Source organism: Echiichthys vipera (assembly GCF_963691815.1).
Source record: "Echiichthys vipera genome assembly, chromosome: 11".
NCBI lineage: Eukaryota > Metazoa > Chordata > Actinopteri > Perciformes > Trachinidae > Echiichthys > Echiichthys vipera.
In genome coordinates, this window is record NC_139836.1 from 23,439,878 (window position 1) to 23,465,115 (window position 25,238).

Consider the following 25,238-nt stretch of genomic DNA (forward strand, 5'->3'; position numbering starts at 1 on the left):
TTCAATAGCCATTCAGGTTGTTTTGTCACTGGGTGCTGAGCACTGGCCAAGTAGCAGTCAGAATCAAAAGTCAATGCTTGATATTTTTTAGATGTGTGTATGACTGTAATGGAAAAAAGAAAGGGTTGCAAGTCGCTTCACTGCAGTAGGGGACAAACCCGTGACTAGGTTCTCTTTAATACAAGCTTATCAAGGAATTTGTGAACCTAAACCTCTGATTGAACATAGTGATATTAAAAAGTTTGTGTTTCCTCATGTATATGCTCACTCCACAAATCCACACAGGAATAAACTTTTCCTGTAATAATAAGACTTTCAGAGCATCGATTTTGCAGTCACTCGCTATCAGAACCATGACTTTCAGCCTTGTCTACGTTTCTATTGTCCTCTCTATTCCTTTATTCTTCTTCCCTCTCTCCTCTGTTTGACAACAGTACCGCTCTCGACCATTGGGTGGGGGTGTGATACTTCTGATGATCCACAGCAGCCATTCATCTCTGACCCAGCACAGTCAGTGCACTTAGCCAGGGCTCTAATTTACCAAATCAGGCCAACCTTTCTATAGCAGGGCATTTTAACAGCACTGCAATTACACTTAAACCATACTGTAGTGCATGGGATTCTGTATCTAAGGTCTTTAAGCCACTGCGGTCTGAAGTTTACAGAAGCAGACTTGTGATTGGAAGGTTGTCGGTTCAATGTTAGACTGGCAGGATAAATTCTGGGTGAAGAAGTGAAACAGTGGCTTGATGTTCCTTCGCTGCCTACTGTTAAGGTGCCTTTGAGCAAGGCATTAATGCCCAACCACTCTAGTGGAGATGCATAGCTGAAGAGCATTAAGAGAGGACTTCAAATACGACATATAGAGACATCAAGGTTTCGTTTCCCACAAAAAAAAACAGGGAATACAGCATTTCTATCAATATAAAAATATTTTCAAATGACCTGAATGTGCAGTGACATGGAGTATGTAAAGCCTGAGATTTTTACAGCGACAAAAGTCCAGTATTGTGAGCCAACTTTCACCATGATGACATTCATCCTATCTTTTTTCAAAAGCCGAGCTGGTACCACAATGTCACTTGCTGATGACTGGGGACATATGGCTGCAACACATGCCCCCTTTACACTAATATACAGAATACACGCTGTACACATGTTCCCGTGGTACAGTGGTAGTACTGGCTGTGCCCCAGCATATGTCTGCTACTGGACGTATGTGATCAGAACAGTCTGTGTGTGTGTGTGTGTGTGTGTGTGTGTGTGTGTGTGTGTGTGTGTGTGTGTGTGTGTGTGTGTGTGTGTGTGTGTGTGTGTGTGCATACAAGTGTGAGATATATTCATAGTATGACATATGCTTGGAAAATACATGTGTCAGCAAGTGTTGGCCATGCATGTGAATGAAATATGTCCAGCCTACTGTGTTTACATGCACTGTTTTCTGTGAGTGTGTGTGTGTGTGTGTGTGTGTGTGTGTGTGTGTGTGCGTGTGCGTGTGCGTGTATATTTGTACATCAAGCACAAGCCTGTGTGTGATAGTAATCCGGACTGGGCAGCTGCGCTCATTCGTATTCAGCCCAAGGCACTTCTAGGTCGTCTCGCTGATTAGGGATCAGAGACGGAGAGAGGGAAGGAGCGAGAGAAATGGTAAAGAGTGAGGAAAAAAGAGTGAGTGAGAGACAAAGAGAGAGAGAGTTGGAGACAAACAGGAGAGAGAGGTCCTTTCCCATTTAGTAAACAGTTGGTTAATGACTCTAATCCCATTAAGCAGGGGGAGTAGCTTGCCCCCTCACATAACATGCATTAATATGTATAGTGTAAATGTGTGGTTGGTTTACATCCTCTTTCTCTCCCTCACACTACACATAAACTGTACACATTATACTCAGGAAATTAAACTGATTTGCCCTCATAAACATTCGATAATGCCTTTAAGGAGGCTTGAAGTGCGGACTTATGAAAACAACATGTAAATCAAATGAGTGTTGTTTTTTTCAGGCATGATGTGCCAACAATTATTGATTTGACCTGGCTCCTCAGTAGACAACAGAAACCTGGTCCCTCTGAGGAGAAGGAAATCAGCATTTCAAGTGCTCTTGTGTTTGAAGAGTGGAGGGCAAGGCAAGGCGTGATTGCTGCGCTCTGCAGAGAGGATCAGACATGGGGTGATTTCACACAAGCAGAGAGAAAGCAGTGAAGACTCTTAACTCAGTGTTTACACTGCTAACTTGTGCTGATCTGTAGAGAAAAATAACAAAGAGAACGCTCTCTTTCGTTCATTAAACAGCTGATAAAAAAAATAATTCAACATTCCAGCCTGTGGCCTACTTCAACATAAAGCTTGTGTGTGTTTCACCTCATTTATATAATGTCTAAGTGGCAAAAGAAACAAGTGCCTGGTGCAGGAGTTGTTAACCCACCAGTACATTAATCCATCGTACTGAGCCCATGAATATGCAAGGAAATACAGTGTCAATGTGAAGTTGTACAGTGTGTTTGAAGATTTCCCTAGAATTATTTTGCAGAGAGAATAAAGAAATGTATAGCACAGTACTGTTGGCTTTATATGATGCAGTCTGGCTGTGGCCTGTAGACATTATAAGCGCCTCAAGACAGGCTCACTTTGACACCATCTGCAAGCAGTGACTGAGGTCTATTCACTTCAACTACTGTTGGTGCTATTGGGCACACATACTGTAGAAAGTGATTCACAATTACAGCGTCTAAAACAATCATACACCCCTACATTTTTAAATACTCTCATAGTCTAATTTTAGGATCATTTCAAAATCAAATCTCTCTGTGTTGCCTCATATCAATACTTAATATGAGGGCACTTGACAGCTTGAAAAATACTTTACAATAAAGAAGCTTTGATGAAATAATAGAAAAAAACAACTTGTGATCCTGAGCACCCTTAAATCCACACATTTCCTGCCAACTGGTGAGGTTTTGAAACTCAGCTGTCAGCTTATGTGATCACAAGTTTAGGTCAATGGCTGAAGCTTGGGAATCCAATTTGAACTGTGAAATGGGTTAAAGAAGCGAAATCTTCACGGTTGTGGATATGACTCATGACAACAGGAGTATTAACAGAATGTACTTAAATTGATAGTCCTCCATTATAATGGATGTGAATTTAATTACCACTCATTTGAGGTTGGTAAAGAGAAGACCTTCGTTTCTGAACATTTGCTTAACACAATCAATGTATATTATGGACATGAATATTCAAAATACTGCTGGGAAAGTTGTGATTTCAGCTAAAAATGGACACTGGTTTTGTGTTATTATGATCAATCAAATACTTTATTTGTTAGGGACAGTGCACATTAATGAACAACGATACAACATATCAGTGTAAAAGTGCCGGATTATAGCAAAGATGCTAATTTGCATCCCTAGTCCCTGATAATTTTTTTTTGAAAAAATACAAATACTACTAAATAAATAAATAAAATACAAATAGAAGAGACAAGACACACCGCAAAATACATTACATACTCAGGAGGACACCAGACCCACACAGGATAAAACAATTAAATAAAACGTCATGTGCAATATGATAAAGTCGAGTCAGTGGTCGCACTGTTGATTTGATTTAAGCCACTTTTTGAGTTGACCTTTAAAAGAGGAATATGTGGGGCATTCCCTTATTGTGGAGGGAAGACTATTCCAGGTTTCCCCCCCCCCCCCCTACAACAGACAACATTTTTCCCAAATGCAGTGTGCCTGTGGGGGATCTCACAGTCTCCTTTAACACAAGCCCTGGTGCTCATACCTTCCAGAGTCCTTTTCTTTATGAATGTGTTATTATGATTTATATTAACACTCAATTATGGAAATCTAACCACACATATAACCCACAATTTCAAGTCATTTGAACAGGGATTATTGTTACATTTCACCTGTGTTGAAGCAGAAAGCACTAGCCTTGAATTATAGCATAATTAAAGTGCCCGTATTGAAAAGAGTAAGATTTCAATGTCTTTCTTGATTATAAAGCAGGTTGAGGTGCTGTATAAATGCTGTGACAGAGAAATGCACACAGCCTGTATCCAGAAACTGTGCCTTTAAAGGAGCCATCAGGACTTCAGTAGCTAGGTCACAACTTTACTAGAAAGTGCTGCTATAGTGTGGTTACAGTCATTGGGGGACTTTACAGACTTTACTGTCTTTACAGAGAAAGGTGCTAAAACAGAGCGTTTCAGACAGCGAGTGAAGACAAACAGTATGAGTAATATAATGTGTTTATGAACATTAAAGTAGAAACAAAAAATACAAGTATGAACCTGAAAATTAGCATAATATGGGACCTGTAAGAAATAATTGTGTTCATGGAGTTTGTTTTCTAATGTAACATTGCAGATTTCATCTATTCTACTGACTTATTGTCTGGAAACGTTATTTTGATTGATGGCAGTACAGAGCATTTTCAAAACCAGGTTTCCTCATTTGCACATGACTTGTGCCCTTAGATGTAACCTAATATACAGAAGGAACTTAAGTTTATACTTATACTAAATTATCACATCTATTATTGATAATATACTCCAAGTGTTCTGAACTATTTATAAACACACAGATATACAGACACACAGGCGCCGACATGATGACATCATGCTCAGCGTACTATATAAAATGGAAGTTTTGATGTTTATCTAAAAATATGAAATGCATCTCTTCATTAAATCAAAATAAGTAATCCCACTGCATAGCAGAAAAGCATAACATAACTCCACTGCCTTAATAACTCATATGTCTGTAGATAAGACATAGAAGTTATGTTATACCAGTAATATTTTTTATTAAGACGGTTAACATCTGTAGGCTATTAAGGCAAGTGGAAGCTTTATGCCCAGGCTGCTGTCTTGAAGAAAGCCTATTGGTGCTTATACTGAAAGTAGTATGGAACTAAATTTGGCCATTTATAAATCACATTGATGCATTTAACTCTACCATGCCACTTGGCTACCTGATTCGTATGTGTAGGAGCCTTAAATTTGTGGGATCCACTAATGCTTCTGATTAGTTTGCTTACAGAGCACGTGGACCCACCTGTTGTAACCAGGATGTCTATGTATGATGTCATCACAGTGTGCAGAGATTATGTTTAACTTTTACCTGTAAGGGAATCAGAACAGGGTTTTTTTTTTTTTTTTTTTTTTTACAGAGGAAACTGTTTTTATTATAATTGAAGTACAGTACATCCTGAGCGGAGACAACTTATGATTGTAGTGGATTAATTGAAGGATCATGTCCACACAGATGTGTTATATATCCAACCATTTTCTCACAAATATCCACCTCGTTCACAGGAGATCATTTTTTCTCAGAATCCATCTGAGCATGCATCATCAGAAGACATGTCTAACCATTTTCATTGCTTATCCAGATTTGGGTCATGGTGGGTGGTAGTAGGATAAGCAAGGCCGCAGAGACATTGTTTAATCAGCCACCTCTTCCCAGGTTCCAAGCCTTTTATTAGATAGGACAGACAGGAAAAAGAGAGAAAGAGGGGGAGACATGCAGTAAAGGGCAGCAGGCCGCATACGGACAGTGTGAGTGCGTCTCTAAAGGACAGGATAGTGAATGTCCTAGAGTGGCCTAGTCAGAGCCCTGACCTAAATCCTACAGAACATCTGTGGATGGACTTGAAGAGTGCCATCCATTGCCGCTCACCACAGAACTTGACTGAACTCGAACAGTTCTGCAAGGAAGAATGGGGAAATATTTCCCAATGTAGGTGCACATAGCTGGTAGAGACAAATCCAAACAGACTGATGGCAGTAATTAAAGCAAAAGATGCCTCCGCAAAGTATTACATCTGGGGAGTCATCACTTTTCCAACCCTGCTATTCTAGTTTTTGATTTTTTTTTAATTTTCAGAAATTTGGACAAAAATAATTCACTGGAATATTGTAAGGCAAAATGTGTAAATCACGCTGGAAAAATATATTGTTTTAATGTGTTATCATTTCAGGCTGTAAAACAAAAAAGTGACTATTTAGGGTATCATGACTTTCTATAGGCACTGTACATATCAGAAATATAGCTAAAGATACATATATATATATATATATATATATATATATGTATATATGTGTGTGTGTGTGTGTGTGTGTGTATGTATCTTATGCAAACAATGATAAAAAATAGTCACAATAGGTCAAACAGGGGGCCACAGACAACATTTCATCAAAATATGCGCTGAGCAATCAAACAACTTGGTTTTCCCTGTTTACATTATGTCAGAGGGAGATGTCTGACTGACTCATTATTTGACCAATCACGTCTTAGCTTGGAATCAGCGTTCGTCCAATCACAGAAAAGAACGAGATGATTGCCTCGCCCACAAACGGCTATTTCAAAAAGAACGTCATCTGCCTCATACATTTAGCTTTAGCCAAAAACTAGCTAGTCGTTCAAAAGCGTAGACACATCTTAAACGATTTTTTTATCTTTTCAACCGACAACCTAACGTAACGGTTATTTATTTGGTGCTAACGTACATTGCCAAACATGTATATAAAAGCTTTGTTGCGATGCAGAGACATGCTGAAAGCAGAACTGATCGTGTGAAATGCTGGTTTAGCTTCAATCAAAGCTAGCTGACGAGGAGCAGGGGGCCGAGAAACGAAAGTGGCTAACACTAACGACAGATAAGAAGCCTGCGTGCTAAAGATACCTGCCACTGACGCCACAAGAAGAAGGACTGATAGAGGCAGCTCCTTTTCCTACAAAGTAAGTAACGTCTGGCACTCTGAATAAGGACCGTTTCTATCAAACATCTAATACTAACATTGGCTAGTCACTCGCTAACGTGTAGACAAACACTTTGACAACTTCGCTAGCTGGTTAGTTAGCAACACAAGTGACTATAGTAAACTGTTTATCGTTGAATAGCTAGACTGATATGTGTGTGTTTATTTAATTCTCCCTGGTCTAAAGAAACATTTCAGATATCCACAACATCATTCTACCTAGTACAAATGACGTCACTTTTGCCATTCATGTCTATTAGTTTCAATAATACTAGATTTTCCACAATTACACTTTAGATATCTATAATGAACAGTATGGATATCTGTAAAATAAGTCTAACTAGGAATAACGCCCATTCAATAGATCTAAAATGTAATTGTTACTAGTCATCATTTTAATTTCAGATGTCCCAAATGAAAAAAAAACCCATTCCAGACATCAATAATGTAATTAATACTATCCTAAATACATTCTGACTAGTTAAAACTTCATTACAGGTGAACAACTGTAATTTTACTTTATATATGTAATTTTTTACTAGTTGGAATTACATTATAGACATCCCGAATGTTCATTGTAGATATCTAAAATGTCACTGTGGATATCTAGAGTTGAAAGCCCGATACACAGAGCCCCAGGGCCAAGAGCAAAAATGTTTTTATGCAAACTAATTACCAAATGGTGTAACTATTATTTACTTTTTAAATGTACATGCATGCATAGTAGCCTAGTCTAAAAATAAAGTTCCCTTATGTTTTGTTTTCTCATGCTGTGGCTGTGAAACACCAGCACAGGAATCGACTTGTTTTATTGCCTTCTTGTGGGTATTTTATTGGGTTGTTGGTGTGTAAGCGGCTGTGTTTTTGGCAGTGTTTATGTGACGGTGTGTTCCAGAAATGGAAGCATCATCAGTGGTGTGTTTGTGTTGGCACCTTGATGTGAAACCCTGCACTAGCCATGCTGTTTGAGCCCTATGATTACTGCTAGTCTATTGGCCAGTCCAAAGACATTTAACTATACACGTTTGGTCGGGTCTGTTAAATTAAACACTTCGCACTCAGATATACCTGCAGATACAGTGTTGACTGGCAAGCTCGAAATAACTCAAAGTGCCAAATTTGTCAAGTGCCAAGAGTGGGAGATGGTTGAGTTGTGAGCGTGTGTCTGAACAGAAAAAAAGACTTGAGTTGCAAATTCATTTTCTGATAACAGTTTTCTATTTCAGAATTAGCCAGCATAAATACTCCCTGTTAAAACATGAAATCTCAAATATGCATAATCACCCATATAAACACTCCACCTCCGCATCACACCAACGTGAACCTTACGCAGCCATTGTTTTAAATGTCCGCGCATGGTCCGTCTTTTTTTTTTTTCTGTGTCCGAACAGGCGCACATAAAATGACGTCAGAGCCACCAAGGCCTCGTGCTCGTGCTTGTACATATGCGCACGCTCGTGCTCGTACATGTGCAGTCGTGCTTTACAAAAGCCCACCTCTCCCAAACAGTCCGTGGCTGGCAAGCTGGCCGCAGCTAGGCGCGGTGCGGTTGCACTTACACTGGTCAAAAGAACTAGACTTTACCCGTAAAACCTGTTTGGGCACGGTACGGATAGACAGTGTGAATGCGCCCTAAACCTGTAAAACACAGGAATTGTGGCCAACACTCAAGCAGGTTCACTGAACCATCTTGATACATTTAATTGTCCGTGGGAATATTCAACCACATTGGTTGTGTTGTTGCAGTATGTGCTACAGGAATTTGAAATACTTTTAAATCATTTAGTACATTGTAAATGTTCAACCCATGCAATAACACGTCATTTATCCCTCTGCCTTTCACTAAATCTCACTGTTTCTTAACCTTTGAGGCCTTGGAGTCAAATTGAAGGGAGTTCAGGTGTTTGTGTACAGAGAGCTGGTACAAGTGCACACACTTCTTGTTGCTGAGAACCTGCACAGTCCAGTATAACATGACACATTTACCTTCCTCTTCTTTGGCTATAGTCTGATAGACTCTCGTCTGGTCAAGTCTGGTCAAGTAACAGCCCCAGCTTCCCTGACGCCACTGTGCTGAAGATGATGGAAGCTGTCTGTTCAAAGAGCACTTGTTCTGGGAAATTGAATGCTTCTGGTGTGACTTAAATGATGAGTCATCAAAGAGGGGTATTTCAGATATGTTTGCTGCATCTGTCCAATTTGTAAAAAGAGATCCCTTATTGAGCAGAAAAACTGATACCATTTTAGCCACAGTTGTTATCATTACAGAGGGCTGTTCCAGATACGTTGAGTTTTTTACTCAAACATGGATTTGGCTAATACTTGATCAAAGAGGCGGCAGGGGTGGGTTTCACAGGGCTAAGCCTTGAATCCACACTGCCCCTAGAGCCGCCCCTGTACTTAAGAAGAAAGAAAGATGATCCCTTTCCTAACTGGCAATATAAGCCCATTAGTAGAAATTGATCATTTTTAATGCACTCAGTTTTGGAATTATTAACCAAAGATGTGAACTGCAAAGAGAAACAGTCGAAAACATGCACTTCAAATATAATATGTACAGTACAGCTATTGCATGCATTTTTATGCATAGAAGCATTGATTTTTATAATCATTTTTTTCACTGAGAAATGTTCTCAGCCTCATGAAGCCTTTGTCAATTGACTACTGATCTCAGTAATACACAGAAGTCAGTAGTTTACTTCTTACTTGAAGTGTCATTAGAGCCATTTGACCCCTGCATGTCTGTATATTTGTGGTAAAATGTTCAGGTATCAGTTCAGGCTATAAATCTGAGAAATATACACAGTATTATGGGCAAACCCTCCACTTTCAAGTAAAATGTATGTCCTCAGTTTAAGGAAGAAGATTGCCACTAGCCAAGAAGACTTCTACCTGGGCTGTGTCCAAAATCATTCACTTATTCACTATTTGTTGATATACAGGGAATATTCACCAGGCAATCAGAAAACACTACAAACATTGTATAGTCTGTGATTTTAGATGCTGGTTTTCATAAAGTTAAGTTTAATAGCAGTCAACCATACTTTCTGCAGTGCCCCAAAATGAATCAGCCACTTTTATTACTGTACCAACTATACTTACTAAATATACTCTTTTGGGAACCACATGCAGATCATGCATGCATTGATTATTGAGAATTCTCACTCAGCTGCTCCTCTGTCTATAGTACTCCAGCACCTGGTTTTTACTACACCACAATACTACTTTTCCCACCAGCTAAAAATCACAGTCCATTGTTCAATTCTTTAACCTGCCATTTTCCCCACAAAATACAGTACACCTGTTGGGTGGTGCTGTCATCTAATGTAGGCTATTATATCACTTACTATACACTGACTGCATGTCACCAGAAAGAGAGAGTAAAAGCTGTTACGTTAGTTATTATGTTAATCCTGTCTTTGACAGGCTAATCTGATCCTGCATGGATCCCATCAGCAGCTGACTGTTTAATTGAGTTAGCTTGTTAAAACTACCCTGCTTGTCTGAAGTCTGAGACCTGTGGGCCGGTCTGTTTGCCAGTTTTCAACTTTGACTCTCAAACAGCATTAGCCAGTCACTTCATCTCGCCATGTGGGCCATGTGAGAGAAACAATTGTGTGGTGTGAGTAAATCAGCATGAGGTCAGTTTCACTACCTTTGTCGATACCAAACCCTGAAATGTATTTGCTTTTCATAGATGACCACATGAATGTATGCAAACACACAATGGCGTGGCTTTGTAAATCCCTTGTTGCATGCTGCAACCACTAACATCCAATGCTTCTGTTGCTATAGCAACCACTCAGCTGCACTCCAAGCAGCGTAACCATGGCAACATCAGACTTAGTGACATCACTCACCGTGCTTACATCAGTGGGTACAAGTTATGTATGTAAGCTATGCAACCAACAGGGCATGGTACATTGTAGCTGTGTGTCGATGATGACTTATTATCAGGCTTAATATAAAAGGGCTGCGCGTGCTCGTGTGTGTGTTGTCAAGGTAATAATTCAAGTGGTTTGGACTATTGCCTCCCAGCCCTTTGATATGTGATTAGTGGCCAAACCTGTTTGTATTCGTGTCTGCTGATCTGCAAAACAAAATACACTTGTTGTTCATTGTATCCCAATTAAATTGGGAGGAAACCACTTTGGTACTGATCTTCCACTTTTTTCTAAAAGTAAATCAAATTGGGCTAGACTTTGTGCAACAATGGCAGAGTGTAGCCGACAACGCTTGAGTCAGTTTTTTAATTGATATCTTTTAAGTTTATATATACATATATATCTATATCTGAGTCAATCTGAAGCAGCCTGCCGTTCAGTTTTGTGGCAAACAATGTGCAGAGACACTGTATTGATCAAATATAGTCTAGTGTAGCTAACGCTGTAGCTATACTAGAAAAGAGTAAAAAGTAAAAGAAGTATGTATGTTTTAACTTTTGATAATTCGATATTAGATGCTGTATTATTTTTATTTTTTTTATCACTTACTGAGCTGTAGGTCTTGGATACCTATTTCCTGTGTATAACTGAATTGTTGTCTGTCGTTGTAGGTAGAGATGCACCGATTAATTTTTTTCCAATCCGATACCTGGGCTGAGTGTATCGTCCGATACCGATCCGATCCTACTGTTGAATGACTGAACCAGGGATTAAGATAAATGACATCCTGTCTTCCCGGGGACATTATTTGTCATCGGTAGAATAAATAGTCTCTCTTGGGTCGACATTGGGACGAAGAGAATTTTATGGGCACTGACTTCATTTTTCTGTTTAAGTTTTCAACACTTTCTGCAAACCGGAGCAGGTTTGCGGTCGGTGGAATAAATTGAAAAAGGAATAAGCTTCATTCAGTTTGCTAGCGCGCTGCACACGCTCGCATTTGTTTTGGTCAGTGAGCACTGCTCTCGCACTGCTCTCGCACTGCTCTCGCACTGCTCTCGCACTGATCCCCGCTCGAGCTGAGACGGCGATACTCACCGTACTGTATTACTCTCTGCGGTCACTGTGCTGTGGTGCTCGACCAGAGACCATGTTGCGCTGACTGAAGCAAAAAGAGGGGCAGTCTGAGTGCAACCAGTACATTGCCCAGCCACCCTCCAGTGCAACCCACAGAGCCTAAGGTAACGTTAGGCCAGTAACTTTAACTACAGAATCACCACCGCCACTCTTCAAGCTTTTAGTGGCTAGGAAACTGTGGGAATTATGATTTTAAATAACTACTGATACCGATACTGATACTTTAACCTCTCACACATTCAGACATATTAACGCACCCTCTGATATATATGTTTAGATTTTGTCGGTGCACCGCTAACGGATATTTTAAATGGAATATAAAACCCTTACTGGTGTGGAAACATAGAATTGAAGTGACTAGATCGCTGTAACTGTATTGCTGTGTATGATATAAATAAAAAAGAAATGACTTGATCGGAATGCTGGATCGGCCTCATTCATCCGCTATCCAATCCAGCAAATTAGTCAATATCGGAGTCGATATCCGATCCAGGTATCGGATTGGTGCATCTCTAGTTGTAGGCTTGGTTTCTGTGTATCACACTAATGTGAGAATATAAGGTGTCAACTAGAAACATTACTGGATATAAAAGCGTTGTGTGTAATATTGGGAGCTGATTTAAAATGCATATGCCATTGGAAATTTGAATAAAAAAGTCAGTTACACACGTGAAATGTGAGTGGACTGCAAGCTATCATGTGGGAGGTATAGACAGTGGTATTAAGATTTAAGTTCATCTTTTCTGATAGATAGATTTAAGACGGACTAAAAAAGGCGGCCTAAACAATAATGTGATTTTTCTTCCCTTCACCTGTTGCTAGGTAGAATTGTTTTCAATTTCATTCACGTCACCTTTGACCTTAAATCTTAAATGAGATGGCGGAAAACCTGGAAGTTTTTCTTTAAAAAAAATAACCGTGAGACTTTACCACATGTACATTAAGAGACCGGAACCTTGACTATGCTTACAACTTACTCGTAAGTAGCCTTCATCGATATTTTCAGGAATCAAGGTAAGAATTAAGAGTACAATTTCCGAGGCTAACAGGCCATTAGGTAGTGTGACAATCAATAATACTGTATAAGTTCATGTCCTCACAATATGTAACCAATACTAAGTTATTCTCTTCTATCAAGCATCCTGATGTTGCTGTTCATTTAGCTAATGCAGGTGCAGTTACAGATAGATAACACATCCTCTCCACTGCTCCGTAGAGTTTGTTAATGCTCTTAGTAACCGGCTCTGGCTGGCCAAAGAAGCTTTTAAGCTTGCTCCTCGGTCTCTTTAAGCATAAACCAAAGTGGCTTTGCTATTTCTGGTTATGATGAGCAATGATCACTGTTTGAGTGAATTATTCCTTAAGGACTTTTAAATACACAGTGCAAGAAACACAAATGCCTAAAAGCTCCAGCAGTCCAAGTGTCTTACATTTTGGAGGGTTCACATTTTCAGACCCTTGAAGATTCAGTTGAGAGCTGTTTGGCTGTTGGCTGAAAAGGCATAACCACTATAATTGTGAGTGGTAACCATATTTACTTTATGTTCACACTGATACCCAGGCATCATAAGTGAGGAAATGCAGTATTTGCAAGTGCACTCTTACATTATGAGCCCACAGCAACATGAACATACATATACATACATGTGTATTTTGTCATCATCATGTCAAACAGTTGTAAGCTGGCTAAAGGCTTATTAACACAACCAAGGTCTTATGTGTCAGTTAATGATTAACATTTTGTAAGAGACTTTCCTCTTCCACATCCTTAAAGCTGGGGGAGGCAGAATGTAAGAAAATTTAAAGTAGAGTAAGACCTCTTCCTGCAGCTCTCCCTCTCTGTGCAGCCCCTCCCACCACACAGCAAAGGCTTCACACAGTAAGTTGTACGCGTCGAGTATTAGTAATTCATTTCTTCCAGATGCCATTGCTTGGCGGCATTTCTGAGGATTACCGTCCTGTCTTTTTTTGCAAACTTGTGAGCCTGTAAAACTCTTTGAGATGATATACTGTTATCCGAGCCTCTACAGAAACATGAACCTGAATTAGCTGCAGCCTTTGGCTACAGTTAGCAGAAGGCTAAACCATGAGCAGCGTTTTTCGCTCCATCTCTGAAACACTTTGCCCATATTGTCATATGCTTGATTGTATTTTGTACAGTCATGGTTTTATTGCGTTTGTCAGACTTTCTTTCCTGTAAGGCTCCAGTCGGTAGTGGTGGCAATATCAGTAAAGCATTTCTGAGGTGGAGAGAAAATGCTATCTGTGACTCACAGAGCAACCAGCATGGATGTAGCGGTCTGATAAACACGCTGCTAAATGTTACTTTAAGATTGATACGTCTACAACCGTCAGACATTGCTGAAAAATGTAGTAACCAGCTTCCACACAATCTTTAAGCCTCTCATACTGAGAAGCTACGCAGCTGAGATTAGCCTTTTAGCCTACCATCCATAAATACTGGCTCGTCTGATGCATTTACGTCTCCTCTCATATGGCCTGGGCTGCTATGCTAAAGGCTAACCCCAGTAGCAGACCAGCTCTCCCCACTGTTATCACAGCAAATGTGTGCCAAAGTGTCCCATCACAGGCCATATTTTCTAAAGCCTAAAAACAGAGCCAAGCGGAGCTGCATAAGTCTAGTTTTCTCTCACAACAGATGAATTACAATAGGATATAAGATTATGACATTTGTATCCCCAAATGTAGAAAAAGAAACTGCCTACAACATTTTTAATGTCTTCTAAGATCATTTCTATATTTTATGTAATTTTATCTTCAGCTGCTACTTTTAATTTAATGTTCGCTATTAGTGACTCTTTGTTACAAACTATACCTCTAATTGGTGAACACAATGGCATTGGCCTTGAGTTAACTTACAGTTTAAGTATAACAATAAGTCTGTTGAGTCAGCATTCACAATACCAGGGCTCTACTGTTGTTACACCTCAAGTGAATGAACACGTAACTTATATTGTCAAAATGTGTGGAACTCTGGCACAGTTTTGGTACTGTTAAGGAAAATGAAATTGGTCAACAATTTTAACATTAAAATTTTAACCCAGTATAGTACGCTGAATTAGAATTCTGGGATTGTGTCAACATAGTACAGGCCTGTAGTGATTCAAGTGTTTAATTCAAATTCTGTGTGTGTTTTTCTTTCGGTTCTTTTCTCCCCCGTAGGTAGCAGTGGGTCTCTCTAGGGCAGAACCATGGGTGCGTTCCTGGACAAGCCCAGGACAGAGAAGCACAACTCACACGGTGAGGGCAATTGCCTGCGCTATGGGCTGAGCTCCATGCAGGGCTGGCGGGTGGAGATGGAGGATGCTCACACAGCTGTGTTGGGACTTCCTGCTCCTGGTATGAATGACTGGTCCTTTTTTGCTGTGTACGATGGTCACGCTGGCTCAAAGGTTGCCAACTACTGCTCCAAGCATCTTCTGGAACACATAATCAGTGCTAGCTTAGGGGCCGCAGGGACCCAAGGCTCCCAGGCTGGTTCAGACAGCTCCGCCAGTGACCCTCCGGTACTGGTTTCTCCTACAGTGGAGACTGTGAAATCCGGGATCCGGACAGGATTCCTGAGAATTGATGAGCACATGCGCAGCTTCTCTGACCTTCGAAATGGCATGGACCGTAGTGGCTCCACAGCAGTGGGAATCCTCCTGTCACCTGATCATTTCTTCTTCATCAACTGTGGTGACTCTCGAGCCGTTCTATACCGCAATTCACACGTGTGCTTCTCCACACTTGACCACAAGCCTTGCAACCCACGTGAGAGAGAGCGCATCCAGAATGCTGGCGGCTCAGTGATGATTCAGCGGGTTAATGGGTCACTGGCTGTATCGAGGGCCCTGGGGGACTACGATTACAAATGCGTGGATGGGAAGGGCCCCACAGAGCAGCTGGTTAGCCCCGAACCAGAAGTGTTTGAGATGGTTCGAGCCCCGGAACAAGATCAGTTTGTGATCCTGGCGTGTGATGGCATCTGGGATGTCATGTCCAATGAGGAGCTATGCGTGTTTGTGAAATCTAGGCTTGAGGTGTCTGATGACCTGGAGAGAGTCTGCAATGAAGTGGTGGACACCTGCCTGCATAAGGTGTGTACACATTTTGTCTTTGAGGATGACTTACGGTTGTTTTAACTGAGATGACTAATGGCTCATAGAGACTGAAATGTGTGGAATTTGGCAGAATCAAGTCTTTCAAGAAACCGGTTTGCCACAAAATAGTTTTTAAGAAATGACTGTTTCACCAAGAAGGCCATTTGTATTCCCTGCTCCAAATATATTTATGATGCAAGGAGGAGAAAGTGTAATTGGTACAAGCTTTTAATTTTGACGTATCAAACAATTATGTCGGCTTGGCTTAAAAGAGGCCGGTAAAATCTTACAGGTTTCCTTATTAATCCTGAACAACAGCTGTGGACAATTTGAATTCAGTTTATTACAAAAGAGTCAAATAGTGACAAGAGTTCAGATGGAAACATAGCCTAGTATATAAACTTGCAGTATTGTATATTAGTATTGAAAGTGAGCAGTCTGTATCAACATTGCCTCGCTCTCATTCACTTTGCAAAGTGTTCCATTACTTGTGCCGATGGAATCATCTTATTTCTTTCAGCATACGCAATAACTCCCTCTCTCACCTGCTCTGTCTTCGTTCCTTTCTTCTTCCGTCCATCTCAGGGGAGTCGGGACAACATGAGTGTTGTGTTAGTGTGTTTTCCAAGCGCTCCCAAAATGTCGGAGGAAGCCGTGAGGAAAGATGCTGAGCTCAACAAATATCTGGAGTCTCGAGTGGAAGGTGAGAATGGCGTAAAACAACCAATATTTAGACTCCTGCATGTGCAAACATAATGTGATTGTTGAATATTTATCATTGATATTCTTTTTTTAATTTCTCCTGAAAACAGCTCAGTAGTATTAAACTTGTTTTTTCAAAGTTAATATGAAGTAATTTAATTTAAGTGGGTTCTTGAGTTAGTGTCATGTGTTAAGCTGTGAAAAATTGACCACCTGCTTTTATAACAACTGTGGGTTTGCATTCTTATAATCTCAATAAATGTCAAGAATTTTAGGACCATTAACCACAAGCCAATTGTTGTTTATAAGGGTGTATTTGGGAAGCCAGGTCTTTATCATAGGTCCTACAAAGGTTTTTCTTTTCTTTCAAGACACAGAATATATCTCCAACTGAAACTTCATATCTGTATGTGTGTTGTCTCCACCGACTGACCCCCGCCATTGTCTATTGTCAAACCTCCAGCCAAGTTATCTCCGGCTCACAGCAGAGGAATGACACAATCATGACCTCCTTTCCCATTTCAGCGAACATATTCCCCTTTTATTCCCTGTTCGCTCCTCTCCTCCCTTTCCCTCCCTGAACGCGTCTTCCTCTCACCTCCCTCGGTCAAACATTCCCTGTCTTGTTTGGATGGATTCCTGCTCCCCTCCTGTTTTCCTTTCTCATTTCATCCCTTTTTTTCTCAGGATGCATGAGTCCATCTGATGGACACAGTGCAGCTTTTCTAGTCTTTGTTGGTTACGTCAGCTCTCCCCCATGGCTACTGTTAGGTCAACCAGGGCTGGTCACCCGTTTCAGCCAAACAAGAGAAGCATTCTTAAACTCTTCAGAGGTAAAATTACTCTGTACACTTGTCTTTGTGTACCAACCTGGTTACTGTAGGTTGTAATATCCATTGTAAGACTATGTAATGCAGGTGGTAACACAAAGAGGTAACTAATGTATTTAAAACTGAAAATGATTGTTTGCTGAATGTTTTGATAGGCAGTCCAGAGTGGGTTAAAATAATTTCACATTTCTTGGTAAAGTACAGTTATGCAAAAGTTTGTCCGGGTGTTTGGCTTCAGGTGCTGTCTAATACTGAAAAATGGAAAGAAAGAGAGAATAGAGAGAAGAAAGAAAGAGGGAGAGGAATGCTCTGGCTGAACATTGACCTGGCCTCATGCCATTCTTAACTCAGTTGCAGGCCCTTTTCTGTCACCATCTCTCTCTGTCTCAGACACACTAATTTCTACAAATTCACTTGTATGTTTTCCATCTTCACTTCTTTTCTCCTCATTTGTCACTTTTTTGGTCTTTCTGCTCTGTTCTTCTCTCCCTCTCCTTTCTTTCCCCCGTTGTTCTTGGCTATCACCGGCTCTGTTAATGCTGATTTGTGTAACAGCATGTCTGATGTTGTTTTAGAGATGCTGTCTCGGCCAGGGGAGGAGGGGTTTCCGGACCTGGTAGCAGTGATGAGGAACCTGTCCACTGACATCGGCATGCCCTTACTGCCACCAGGGGGAGGTCTTGCCAGCAAGTAAGGGTCCCCGCCCTCAAAGGGATACTTTGTTATTTTAACAGAGGAGTTGTACATTATTCTGCAGTCATTAACATCTGGAATAAATATATTAAACTACAAAGAGAGTGTTGTAATGTAATTAGGACTACCTACCTAGGAATAGGAAATGCTTTAGAGTTTGCGGCCATTACAATACTAGCAAAAGTCTTTCCTTTTTTAACACCTACACCTTACCGTACCTAGTTTTCCCCATATGAACCCTCTGCTGTTGCTTTAATTAATGGTTTAAAATTGAATAGCTCAAGAAAGCTTATCACATTTTTGTGTCTGTGTTCTTCCTGCAGACGCAGCGTTATTGAAGCGGTATACAACCGTCTGAACCCATACAGGGAGGAAGATGGGGTCAGTATCAATGTGAAAAATTTACACAACTCTCACACACAAATCTCATGCTAAAGTCTTGGCACATGTGAACATATGGCCCAAATCTTGAGTTTCAGTGCTTCATAAAAACCTCTTTCTCTTATGTTGATTCATCCCGTCTGGTGTACCAGGCTGGGGATTTGTGTGTATTGTATTTATTTTTTCACTCAAAACCACAACAAAGTTATAATTTACTTCAGAAGTGGCTTTGAGCCCAGCATACCCTCCCATTATGATAAACATATGTTTTTTTTTGTGCATTGTGCATGATGCACACCTTCCTGTCAGCCCTAATAATGAGTAATGCATGCATGACGGCACAGCATCGTCCAAAATCTTTCTTGTGGGACTAAGAACTTTTTTCTCTTTTACCAAGTCCAGTGAAAGCATTCTCTTCTAAGTTATTTGTATAAGTGGGGCACCTACCATTCATCAACAATTTCTTTGATCAGTTTAGTTTTTGTTTGTTGAGGGGAAGAGACGGTGGACTATTGCATGCAGTGTTTCTGTATGATATGAATAACTTAGGCTACTCTTGAATGCTTCTTTGTCACTTTTTAACCTTCCTGTGGGTCACCTACTGTGTGTCGTTCCGCCCTGCTGACTTTAACCTTCACACAGATGTCGGCTCAGTGCTGTAGCGGCTCTGTGACTATATCCGCTGCCGACTCAGGGATGCAACAGATCTGTCCCCCAATTCCTTCTTTGTACCTTTCACACGTACGGCGGGGCGTAACAAAGGCACAACAACCCCAACACGAACAAACTGTGTGAAAGGGGCTTATGTCTCCTCTGTCCTAATTCAAAGCTACCCCTAAGGACTCTTTAAGCAAACAATTTCTGAATCACTCTGTATTTATTAGACACAAAGAAATATGCATAACAATTCCAAACACATGTATCTGGTTCTAGAACAGTGTTCCCCCATTTTGAGGATGACTGTTGTTTACAAAGTTGAAAGCTTACTTTTTACTGCTGAAAGTCTGATGAGAGTCTCTGCATCCTCATGTTATGTATTGCCTTTCAGTGTGTTAAGTTGGAAACATAAGTTGTAGACTTGCATACACACATTAACACACATGCACACACACTGAAGAAAAAGCAGTGGTTAATACTATATGTGTAAGTATAAATGACAATATAAAATGCCAAATACCAACTCGATGCACACATTTAGTCCACCAGGAACAACAGAGTGCAGAAAGGGATATTCCACTAAAAGCCTGTTTCCAGTTTCAAACACTCACATTGGTTTGAAAGGTGCCAGTTTCAATACTTCCCAAACCATTGCTGTAGCATTATCCTCTTCTTTCCTATGCTCAGTACGTTCCAGGGACCAAGCTTCTCTTTGTCTATTTTTTTTATTGTTTACTTTAGTCGCATGCAACCATGTTTGTTCTAACCGTATCCTGTCTCAAATAAGGGCCTAGTTCTCTATTTAGCTGAGGTGAATAAAGGCTGTGACTCCTATCTGAAAATGTATGACACTAAGGAGTCCTTACAGAACAAATGTTGGCATTAAACTTCAGCAAGTTGTGTATAAGGATGTAGTCATGCCCACAGATGTGGAAATACACGCTTGCATTCTGAGTTGGGAGTCAATGACTTGTGTGTATGGTCCTGTCACTTTTTGTTGCAGTGGATGGTTAAATATGTCAGTGTGTTTGTGTTTTCAAATAATGGATTGGATGTGTCTGTGAGGGAGTGACACACTGAGAAGCCACGATGGTAATCATTAGCATTGCAGTGTCATTATAAAGCTCTGTCCACTTGTTTAGTCGCTGTCATGTCTGGCGTGTTGTTGTTTGTCTGTTTACGTGTCTGCTAGTGATGGACAAAAGTCCTGAGGTGAAGCCTTACTCAAAGAAGGGATCTGTGTGTTTGAGAGAGGTCTCCTGTTTGGTAGCTCGTGTTGGAGGTGAGGTGATGTTCACCTTGTTGGGTTGTCTTGGTTTGTCTGTAAGGACGTGGTGTTATTTAGTTGCACACACACACAAACACACACACACACACACACACACAAAATTGTATGTAATCTGCTTAAAGCCGCTCTGCATAGATTTTTCTCTTATTATTGTTATGCCAAGTTCTTGTTTGAGGAAAAATGTGACATTCCTGGGGGAAGTTGGTGCTCTCTGGGGTGCTGGTCTAATTTTCAAATTCTATACATGGTGGCTTTAAATAGATTTTAATTCTAATCATAATAGCATCAATGTTTAGGGAATGCAGTAATACTAAGGTTTGGTTTCTGTTTATATTTTTTTGTACTGTAAATTGCATAGCACTTAACAGCTCTTATTGTTTATCCAACGAACGTTTTCAATTAGAGGTGCTATCGGTAAAATATGGCTCTCAATAACATTTTGTGGCAGCTTAGGGAAGCTAAACCATCTGTAAACATGTGCGCTCCTTCACAACCTCCCATGTTTATTTGATTTATGTTAAAGAGATACTTTACCCATTTTAATCCAGGTCTTGACAATGTGTGCATTGTCTTCAGATGAACAGTGTTTGGCCTGTCTCAGTGGCGAGAGTTCCCGCAGAAAGGACCATCCAAGATATGCACGTTTTGTGTCATTTGTCATTCCGCCACTGATGCAGGTCAAACAGCGTTCATCTTAACACAATGCACACATCGCCATGACAGTCATGCGCAACTGACTCAGGCGAGGTGGTGCTACTCTCCTACAATTATCAGTAAAACCTGAAGTAAGAATGACTCTCATTTAAAGTTTTATCTCTATAGTATTTATTTTATTCCTGTATAAAATGAATTATGGTGACAACAAAATTTTTTTTTATTTGCTCTAATGTATGGCAAAAAACATCTCATGTAGCTAATGTCATTACAGCAAAGCACTACTGCATCATACTTTTACCCAAACCTAATGTTGGGGCTGACGCCCTTTGGTTCATATGCTGTTGTCCAACCAAGTTCTCATTGGTTAAATTAGCTAGTTTAGTATGACGTGCAGATGTTGCCCATCCCCCCCCCCCCCCCCCATCGACCAATCGATTGGTTCAAGAGTAGCTAGTAACTGACCAAGATTTTCTGTGGTTGACTAAAACCCTACCCAATCTTTAAAACCTGGTCTATAAAATATATCTGATAAATAATGAGCAACAGTGATCGAAAAGAGCGGCAAGATGTAACAGAAGTAAAGCTTGAGTGACAGATGACAAACCCATGTTGATATATTTTGTGCAAAAAGCTAGAAAAATTACCGATGGCACCTTTAACCCCAAATGTTTTTTATTAAAAACAAATTGGATGTTTTGTCCCTCTCTCAAAGTGATTATTTATCATAGTACCACAAGTAGTGGAAATGTTCCAACTTCAAAAATATAGTTAGCAAATTGTGTGTGGTAATGTACACACACACACACACACACACACACACACACACACACACACACACACACACACACACACACACACTGATAAGGGATGTATCGATTTGTCTAACTGTGTGTTCACCCTCTGATTAACGCAGCCCTCCTGTTTCATTTGGTAAGTGATAACATATATAACTGTTACACCCCTCACCCCCTTCTTCCAACCACTCATCTACACACACCCACACATACACACACACACACCTTCTTACAGGCATGCAAGTGGTTACCTTCTACGCATATTCCCCCGTCACTCCTTCATCAGTCTCTACTCCCTGCTCCTATCTGTTCTCTAGCATGTGGAGCTCTGTGACTTTAAGGCGTGTGTACGTACGGACGTCTGTGTGCAGACACGACTGTCCACGTTTAATGAGGATGAATGTCAGTTGTTTCTGGTTCTGTCCGTCCCCCCTCTCACATCACACGCACACGCCCTACTCGCATGCATTGCTGTCTCACTCAAGTCTTTCCACAACTGCACGCACGTTTATAACAAACAGTCTTGGTCTCTGTGTCACTCCCTGCAATAACACAAAGGGCCTTGGAGTTGTTGTGTTGGCGTATTGCTATAGAAAGAACCTGGACACTTAGATTGAAAGTGTGCCCTCACACTGCTATTGTAACTGTTTTTCAACTTTACTTTTGTTGTTGTGTTGATTGAAGGAAAACCTGGCCCTGAACCCAGGCTGAGGAGCGAAATCATTGAATGTGATGATTGTGTTTCTGCATTTGATAACGGTGTGCTCTCTTTTCACCCCGCTCTCCCTCCTTGTCTTGTTTTCCTTATTTTTCTCTTATTCCTCTTTCCCCCCCATCTTTCCATTTCATGCCATATTCTTCACTCCTCTTCCCCATTATCTCCTGTCATTCTCTCTTCCCCTTCCTCTTTGTGGCTTCCCTCTTGCAGAGCGGAGCTGAGTTGGAGTACCACTGGTAGCTATCCAGCACAACTGCCTGATCCAAAAGAAAAACAGGACCACTTTTCCACACAAGATCACATCCATAGTCACCTTTTTGTTTCCTCTGGGATTTAGTTTATTTTTATTCCCCATATCGAGAGATCAATCGACCCAGAAATCCTGGTTTTAAAAACAAACCATGCACCCAATGTGGAGACTGTATAACGGGTTTAGTTGGTTCTTTTCACAGAACAAAACGGGGAAAAATAAGAACTGCATTGATAACTGAAAGCAGAACTACGTATACAGTATGTACATCAAAGGAGAGGCAAACAAGCACAGTTTCTCCTGCCCCTTGTTTTCTTGCTTTCTTTGTGGTGGTTGTTTTTGTTGCGGATTGACGAAGACACAGGGATTAATGGGGCCTTTCTCCTAACCGAGAGAGAAGGTTGGCCCTCACAACTCACCAGCCAGCCAGCCATTACCAGACATCATGGCTGTTTTGTAAGATATTTGTTGGCTGCATTTTTTCCTTTTTTGCCATCATTTGTTTTGAAGCGTGAACTTTACTTGCACCTGACAGGCAGCCAATTGACCACACGAACCGGCGACTCCCAAACACCTCAAGCTACGCTGCCCTCTTCAGGCAAGCTGGGGGTTCTGGGCATTACTGGTACTTAAACGGGGGCCCAACACTTGACCTGCCCTTGCACCCGGCTCACTGGAGGCAGCCTCACAGAACTCCTGGATTCCAAACTCCCCAAGTCGACGTTCTTCAAAGACTCCTGGGTTAAAGGTTGAAATTCATCACCAAGGCAACACACCTGAGCACGAGGGGGGCACTCGAGAGAGAACAGAGTTCGTCTGATAACTCATTGCATCCTCCATACTGCTTCCAAACTAAATTAGGACGCACCTGGCTGCACATAGGAATTACATGGAGATGGTTTGCACTCAAGTGTGATGTTGTACCTGCTCACTTCCTCTCCTCTCTCTTAAAGGATGTTATCTAACACTTGATTTCTCACTATACCCCTTTTGTCTCTCTCTCTTCGCTTTCTCTGTCTCTTTATATGACAGAGGAGACTCTGCTGTCATTTTCATTGGCAGACATTGCCAGAATCATAAGCTTTTGAGCCTGCTGTTTAAGAGATAGAAAGATAGAAGTTATATATTAAATTTATATATATAAATATATATATATAGATAGATATATTTTGATTTGTTTGTTTCATTTTAATTCCCAGCCATAGTGTTCATTATGGCCTAATGTGTGTGTGTGTGTGTGTGTGTGTGTGTGTGTGGTCTGCCAGTGTGCAGAATGTGCACGTGTGCATATTTTGCACACTTCCCACGCAGCAGTGTTCCAAAGACAGGGTATGGTGATAAATAAATTCCAGCCTTACCTTATTCTTCCCCTTTTCTCCTCAACACACCCAATCCTGCTTGTGCTACAACTTGCCTTTTCTATCTCTCAAATATCCTGTGTTAAAAAAAAGAAGACAAATAATGCCTTTTTTCCCTTTTTGTTTAAAAAGAAAATCCATTATTTTCCTTTTGTTTTCAATTTTTTAGAAAAACTTTTATATATGGCTTTTCAGAGTACTGTGGCTTCAGTCCTATTACAGACTACAACGGGAGCATGAAACGTACCTTGCACAGCAAATTGGGAAAGATGGTTTTTGGCGTTTCACTGTATGAAGTCAAGGAGGTGACTGTAGGGATGGACAAGGATGGACCCTACACCCAGAGCTGTGTTCACACACAGAAACCACACTGAAATTTCTGTCCTTATTTTTATTTCCACGGCTACCTGCACAGACTTTGCTTCTAAGTCACCGGACAGTTCCTGGGGAAGCCCTGGTTTCACTCTTGGGGTCGAGGAGTCCATTTCATTTTTCTCAACCCAAGCACTAAGTGATTGAAACTTCTGAAACAAAACCTCTTTTTTTTTTTTTTTTTTAAACAAATGTGCACATAGATAAAGTTCACACATACTTTGCATGTGTATTCTTTTCTCTAGATGCATTAAAATAGACTAAGTATAACTGTAATATACACTTTTTTCCCAATCATTCAATGGCAAATTCATTGTGCTTTCTGAAGTGGTAGTATTGAAAGAGAATAGGGCTAACAGTTTGCTGGCTGATTAATGTTCTTGTGGTACACTTGCTCTTGGTGCCATATGACAAATAGGTACTTGAATGTGTAGTTCTTTTGCAGTTGTTTTAATGGGATGATTGATTTTTATTATTTCGTGGTGGAGGGAGTGGGAGGGGTGGGATCTCTATAGTTGTGCATGTTTTGTGGTTGATGGCGGAGTGTATTATATGTGTGTGAGATGTACTGGGTGGATGGGGATAATGTGGGGATGTTCAGTGTGGTGGAACACAATGTAAGAGAGGAAACGTGATGATAAATGAACGGA

At 40.7% G+C, this 25,238-nt stretch overlaps 1 protein-coding gene across 1 annotated transcript; it reads left to right on the top strand.

The window, feature by feature from the left end:
* The first annotated feature begins 6,405 nt into the window (after positions 1-6,405).
* Positions 6,406-25,032, top strand: ppm1ba (protein phosphatase, Mg2+/Mn2+ dependent, 1Ba). Its single transcript, XM_083922365.1, has 6 exons — positions 6,406-6,744; positions 14,969-15,885; positions 16,474-16,591; positions 17,996-18,110; positions 18,437-18,494; positions 22,819-25,032. Exons 2-6 carry the CDS (start codon positions 14,998-15,000, stop codon positions 22,846-22,848), a joined length of 1,209 nt encoding a protein of 402 aa, XP_083778491.1. The 5' UTR covers positions 6,406-6,744; positions 14,969-14,997; the 3' UTR covers positions 22,849-25,032.
* Positions 25,033-25,238: the final 206 nt, after the last annotated feature.

Bases quoted from the DNA above. Each gene is read 5' to 3' on its own strand.
- ppm1ba (XM_083922365.1), top strand. From the start codon at position 14,998: ATGGGTGCGTTCCTGGACAAGCCCAGGACAGAGAAGCACAACTCACAC. The intron at 15,886-16,473 runs GTGTGTACACAT...CGTCCATCTCAG, and splicing joins TGGACACCTGCCTGCATAAG to GGGAGTCGGGACAACATGAG. The intron at 18,111-18,436 runs GTAAGGGTCCCC...TTCTTCCTGCAG, and splicing joins GGGGGAGGTCTTGCCAGCAA to ACGCAGCGTTATTGAAGCGG.